Source organism: Gavialis gangeticus, unplaced genomic scaffold, assembly GCF_001723915.1.
Source record: "Gavialis gangeticus isolate Ggan-Ray unplaced genomic scaffold, GavGan_comp1, whole genome shotgun sequence".
Taxonomy (NCBI): domain Eukaryota; kingdom Metazoa; phylum Chordata; order Crocodylia; family Gavialidae; genus Gavialis; species Gavialis gangeticus.
In genome coordinates, this window is record NW_017729024.1 from 125,630,616 (window position 1) to 125,637,621 (window position 7,006).

General features: G+C 39.5%; 1 protein-coding gene across 1 annotated transcript in view; it reads left to right on the top strand.

Moving 5' to 3' along the window:
- Positions 1–1,632: 1,632 nt before the first annotated feature.
- Positions 1,633–7,006, top strand: part of TNPO1 (transportin 1) — an 89,278-nt gene continuing 83,904 nt past the window's right edge. Inside the window, exons 1-2 of the mRNA XM_019518242.1 lie at positions 1,633–1,647; positions 2,507–2,582. Coding sequence (XP_019373787.1) covers positions 1,633–1,647; positions 2,507–2,582 — 91 coding nt within the window. The remainder of the gene's footprint in view (positions 1,648–2,506; positions 2,583–7,006) is intronic.

Consider the following 7,006-nt stretch of genomic DNA (forward strand, 5'->3'; position numbering starts at 1 on the left):
ACACCTATCTCCTCTCTAGGTACAGATGGCCGTTGGCTTACAAGGAGCTCATCCATCTTTTGACAGATCTTGTTTATAGTCCTGCTGGGTGTCCACACACCCTCGTCACCCAGGCTAGCCCAGGTGGGGGCACCAGTTTAGTTGCTAGCAGCCAGACCCTGAAACAGACTGTACTTGTTTACAAGGTACCAGATAGCAGACCAAGAGAGACCTGGCCTGACAGGACAAGGGGACAAAGGGATAGGCAAGACACTTATTACATGACCTATTTAATTTTTTTCATTCAGGTTCCTTGAGGTGGCCCTAGTATCTCTCTGTTGTGTGGTGAGATGCCATACGTTGCACCATAGATGCACCTGCTATGGAACTCTGGTGTGGCCCATAAGGGGTTAGGTAAGTGGCAGGTTTTTACTGTTATATAGTACAGTTTTGAAAAACCCTCTAACTTTCAAAAACTGTGCTGTATAATTAAATGCCACTTGATATATTTATAAGCCTATTCCAGCAAGCCTTTATGATAGCTGTCATGTCATATGAGGCTTAGTGGGGTAGATGCTAGCTTCATCACGTTTAAGTCATCTCAAATTTATTTTTGTTTTCTTTTTTTTTAATATACTGCATTCCTCATTGCTTTTGTTTTTGGCACCAAACAGCATGTGTTCATATAACTTCAAAACAAATTTAAATAAAGTAGATTGCAGTGTACATTAAAACCATTTTAAATATTATGGTACTAGGGCCCACTGCCTTTTTGATTCAGGGACATGTTATTAGTTCCAAAATAGAAGCAGTTGTGTGTGGGAGAGACCTAATAATTTGAGGCCCAATTTGGAGCTCCTTTCAAAAAAGAAGGAAGATGATGATCCAGCCTTCCAAGTCTGTGAATCCTGGACCAACAACGTTTAGCACTATTCCTCTAGTTCTTACCCACTATTCCTTCCACCCCCTCTACTTCCCCTTTGGAGAAAATGGTATAAAGCTGATTTTTTTGGCAACTATTAATCAAATGTTGCTCTTTGCACAGTTTTAAGGGGATGTCTCCAAAATGGCCTCTCAACTGATCCAGATACAACTCTTCAGCATCCCAGTCTTGAGTAAAATTTGGTTGTTGGAATGTGCATTCATCATGTCCCAGGGATGTTTTTGTGCACAAGTGACTCATTTTGCTCCAGCCATCTCTTTCCATTCTAGAGACTTGTCTGATAAATGTTGTATTTGCTGTTTTCTGTGTTTCCGAGCTGTTAGTTTTATTTTAGTGCTGTTAGTTTTTTATTTTCAATGAAGTCATTACCTGATACAAATATCTTTAATTTTAAGATTAAGTTAGATAAGTATATGAATGAGATTATATGACATGACAGTCTGATATTCTTTAATTGGACTTGATTTAGGAAGTCTTAGTTCTTTGATCCAAACAATGAAAGACTAGTAAAAAATAATTCTAATTTAGGAACTCTGGCTATCTAAGTCATAATAATTTTAAATGGCAAGAAGCATAGTTGCCTGTTCAGCAAATAATCTAGATTCTTTTTTAATCATATTTTTCTTTACTGTGATTTCTATTAATCATTTAAACACCTAACTTTCCCATTTAAGCTTTTAAAATACTATTGGTGAGTAGAATAAGAATTAATGGCCACAGTGGATGTAAGGGAAATGTAACAGAATGCCAGATGTCTGTTGCTAGGCAAGTGGCAGTAAAATACCTACAGGTTGGAGTCACTGGAAATGACAAACGACTATAGGCCTGTGAACTATAGAACAGTATGACTCATTAGAAATACTATAATATACCCTATTGTTTTCCTCAAGGCACATCAGAACAAGCTGGCAATATGTTCATTCAGAGAGTTGGTACTCTTAAGAAATGGGCATGTATATATGAGGCCAGTTTTGCACTATATAGTCACCATTTCTTAAAAGAAAAACAAGCAATTTTCATGTTGCAGTGTTTGTGGCTGTTCAGCATTGTCAACTCTGGAATCTCAATTTGGCCATGTTTTAATAAGGTACTTTGTCATGTGCCTTAATATTAAGAGACTTATATTGAAGTCCAAGAACAAGGATCATAGTTAATTTTTTGGCTAGTAGACCATACAAAGTCATTATAAACGGTTTTAATATTGAGAGGCATAATTTTACTGAAGTAAAAATAAAAAATGTTAGGTATGTGTCTTGCTGAACAGTGGGTTAGTTAGTAGATTGCTTAAGGTCTGTGCTACTTAAACTTTTTTAAATTTTTAAAATGTGAATATTGCAAAGCATTCTCTTCCTGCGTGGCTAGAAGTTAATTTAAACCTTTTGAGTTTTCATTTTTCTGCACCAGTTGCTCAGAATTTCACTGACGCTGGATATAAGCTTTTGTGCTTTGGAATTAGGACTTTGCGTGTTGCAAGAGATAATTGTTCTTTGAAAGATTTTTCACCGTGGAAGTAGATTCATTATTTAGAAATTACTGTTATCATCAATTGTTGCATATTTTTCCTTAACAAAATTTACTCTTTAGAAACTGGAACAACTCAATCAGTATCCAGATTTTAACAACTATCTGATATTTGTTCTTACAAAATTAAAATCTGAAGGTAAGTCCTTGAGTCTATCCTCCTTGATTTTTTTTTTTCTTTTCTTTGTTTAAATCAGTTGAAAATTCCATGTAGTCAGATTGTTAATTAAAGAAATGGAGAATAGATTTAGTTGTTTCTGTAGCCAGTTCTGCTGGATGACCTCCACACATGAAGCTCAGCTCACTCCATTGGGGCTGTATGGGTGCAGAGGTTTGCAGGAACAGGGCCGTAAACTAGAATTTGGATTTGTACTAACAGAGAGGCCCTGGGACTCTAGATTGCATCCTGATTGCCTATGAAAACCTTCCTAGAATTTTTTTTCCCTTGATGTTGGCATTGGCATTTTACCAGACAACATACTGTTAGACCATGTGATAATCTTGCAAATTGAGGGAATGGGTTTTTAGTTGGTACAGGTGACCCTCGCCATTCATGGGGAATATGTTCTTGTATCCCCAGGAATGGCGAAATTTGTGAATAAGGCACTGCGTTCATGAATGCAGTGCCCCCCTAGCGATGGGGGGCACAGTTCTGGCAGCTCCGGCGGGAGCGTGGCGGTGGCAGCAAGCACGGAGCTCCCGAGGAGTTCCTGTAAGCGTATGAAGTGTATTTAAAATGTGGGCTCGGCATTCGCAAATATTTGATACCGCGAATGCCGAACCCACGAATAGCAAGGGCTTTCTGTATTAGGCCAAAGAGCATGTGCTATTTAAGTTGCCATACAGTTTGACATACTTAATATCTTCTGATGGAGAGAGTCCATAGTATTTAAAAAAAAAAAAAAAAAAAAAAGGCTGATCACAGTCTACTGAGATCCTTTTTGATTCTTTATTTCATAGGGAAATATATTACAATGAATCCATTGGCTAATAAAGATTGCATTACTGTTGTGGGCAGTATAGCATAGCGGAGTCTAAACCATGTCCTCCATGAGTTGTGCTTCCAAATTTACCATTTGTTTCCTCGTTCAAAATAGGGAAAGGGCCCACTGACAGCTTCTTTTTCTTTATCAGATTCCTTCCAGACTATCTAGTTGCCTGATTCATGAAAGTTTTGCTGCAAGTGTTCTGGGGCCTACTTCAGTGTTGTCTTTGGCACATTTTCTGGCATCTACTTTACCATTCTCATATCACATTGGCATGTTTTTGCCTTTTGTTTTTCTGAAATCTTCAGCAGTTTTTCCTTTGTACTTGACTCATGAAGTTGTCTGTCTCAGTGTGCTGACTTGTAGAATTTCAGAACCATGCACTTCTTAAACACTTGCTTCATAGTACCTTGGGTCCTCCATTGTGTCTCATGTCCATTGATACACATTTTGTTCAGCTTTGAACTAGTTTCTTGACTTGCATGTTTCCATAGAGCTTTCTTTTTTGTTTATATCTTCTTCAATAAAAGAGAGAGTTCCATAATGTGCCAGGGTGTCAGGTGAGTAACTTCTGAGTATGACCAAAAGTAGGGAGATCTTCCAGAACTTCATGAAATACCCCAAAGATACCATAGTGCTTTGAATAAACCTGAATAAATCTGAGACAGCCAAGAAGATCCCTGAGTAGATAGTGCTAGCGCCTCTCGGCTAGCACAAACCCAACTTCTCCTGCCCTCTTCTCAAGAAGCTTATCATTATGACTTTGTCATGACATAGAACATCTCTGTTATGAACAGCATACTTGGATGCTCATGATTTGAGGTCTGTGCACAAAAGACAAGTGCAGGACATAACAAGGGCAGATGCTTAATAGATTGTCTGAAACCTCTTGGTATGTATGTTCCATTTCTGATTTTTTTTTTTTCTTCCTTCCGTGTGTGGCTAAAAGGGAAATAAAGATATGAGTGCTGGATAACCTGGTCTAATCACATCTGACAGTAACAATGTATCACTATCTAGTGGTGTCCTTCAGTTTCTTTTTTCTTTACTGATTATATGTATATAATATACATATTATATGCTTCTGTGTTGGGGGAGTGAGGTAGAGATACTGGCTCTTCTAAAATGGCTACCTTAGAGCCACTTGTTCTTTGCCAGTGTGACAGGCCAGACTTGCTCAGGGAAAACATTTCAAGAATCCAATGTTAAACTTGGGGATTGAAGGAGAACAGGGGATTGTGTTAGTAAGGGGCAGAGGAATCATGGAAAGGAGCTGTTCTGCAAAGGAGATGCATTGGTGTGTATATTGGCAGTCATATCACACAGGTTCACTGCAGGAGAGCATTTCTTCTGAGAATTTATTCAGCCCTGTGCTGGCATGTTCTCTTTGTAATTGGTGTTTTTTCCCTTAATCTTTGCCTTAATTGACAGTGCTCCAGATGCAGGAAATTTTTATTTCAATTCTGGCACCTTTGGGTGCAGCCAGTTGTGGGACTTCCTCAACACTTACTACATTCCAAATGCCTCATGCTAGCTTGGAAAAGTTCAAACCCTTGGTTGGAAGGGACCAGCCTAAGGAATTTTATTTGGGTTTATTTGAATCCAGAATTGCTTCCGAGTTTTAAGTATGCATTCACCGGGGAGGAGCTAATTTCTTTTAGTATTCAGTAGTTAACATGCTGCTACATCTGGTTTTGAACCTTCAAGTGAAAGTATGGCAAGCCACTTGCACTTCTGCCTTGTCTTAAAGGCAGTTGAGAAAAAAGTCCCTCTTTAGGATGATCTTGGTAATCTCTTTTAAGAGTTTGGTGGTGACATAGCTGAGAAGGAAGAACCAGCTGTATTGTGAACCACAGATTTGTGAGCTGTCTTACTGAGCACTATTTTATGAATAGTTTTCACTGTATGTTTATTCATATCTTTATAATCCCTACCCTTTGGTTATGGAAGCAGGTTCTCATCTTTGTTGATGCTTTTCTTGAGGAGGAAATGCCAGCTGTTTAAATGCTAAAAAGAGAACATGAACATCAGGTGTGGTTAGCCCTTGATACAGGTGAGGCAGTGGCAAAGGCTGGTGCTTTGAGGCATGTAACTATAGACAAGGGCCAGTCTAGAGGGGGCGCTGTAGCACAGATGCACTTCTCTCTCAGATGATGCTGTGGGAGCAGTGTTCCCAAGGGAAATAAGACTCTCTCTCCTCCTTTCTTTTCCATGGCATGTCCTATCCTGTCCTGCTTCCCCCCACAACCGCTGCTACCGTTCCCACTGTCCCTGCTGACCCAGGGGTGAGGGAGCTCGATAGCCACTCCTGCCGCACTCCAGGTGGGCTCTGTGGTGAGCTGGGTTCAACCAGGAATATCAGCAGGCAGATTTCCCCACCCTTGCTTGGTCCCCCTGTTTCCTGCCAGCCCTGAGCAAGTATGAGAGAGGAACTTTCCAGCACTGCCGCTGTCCCTGGCCATTTTCAACTCTGTGTACAGCCCAGCTGAAGTGGGGCAGGAGAAGCCCTGGAGCTCATTCCCACCCACCTTTACTTTGAAACCTCATGGTAACAGCAGGAGATGGAAAAATGGGAGTGGCAGAAACAACGTTGCAGAACTGCTCAAGAATACAGTGCCATCCCTCCATATGAAAACACTTGTCTGAGCTGCAGTAGTCTGTTGACCCTGGATAAGCCTCATCAGCCATCTTTGGACACACAGATAGGACAATCATGGAAGACAATCACCCTCAGCTACGAAGGACTGCTGAAGAGAGGTTTTTTTCACTTATGGCATTTCTTTGAGTACAGGTACAGATAGGACAATGGCTGGTGCAACTAGTTTGAAGTTATGACTCCTGTCCTCAGTGGTTGGTTGTGGAGATTTTGGAACGCCAGAATTCCTTCTGGGGAGGTTGCTAATATAAAGTAGAAGATTACTTTGTCTTTGACTTGATGTTTGTTTTTGGCAAACTCCATTTACTTTGTATTGCAGTACCTTCTTCCAAGTCTTTGGATAAATTGAATGAGGGCAACCTAGGAAACCTGGCTGGTTCAGTCATGTTCAGATTGGGCCATCAATAGCTTGCATCAGTTTGGAGAACTCCTGTTAGAGCAACAATTTAAAAAAAATAAGTGAGGCCTTGTATACCTGTAAATGTAAACATAAATCTATTTGTACAGACAAGATGACTCCCTAGCCAGATCCAGAGCATAAAACTACTTTTGAGAGAATGTATTCAAGTGAAAAGGTGCCAGTATTTTATAGGATGTTAATTTTTTAAGCTGATTGTAACCATTAGTCACCCAGCATTCATATATAAACCAAAATAAATGTTTGAACTTGTTCTATTAACTCTATTACTTTTTGGAGATTGCAGTACTTTTCTAGTTTGGAACTGGGCTGTAGGTTGAACAGCTTTATCTTCTGGAAGGTATCCCTTTTGACAGAGCAAAGTAACCAGCTTTTTAAATGGGAATTTTATTCTCATAGATTTTAAAAATATATGGAAGTTCTATAGTCTCCTTTGCTATCTTTTTCATTTTTAAACTGAAGACAGGGTGCTGATTTTTTTTTTTTTTTTTTTTTTTTTTTTT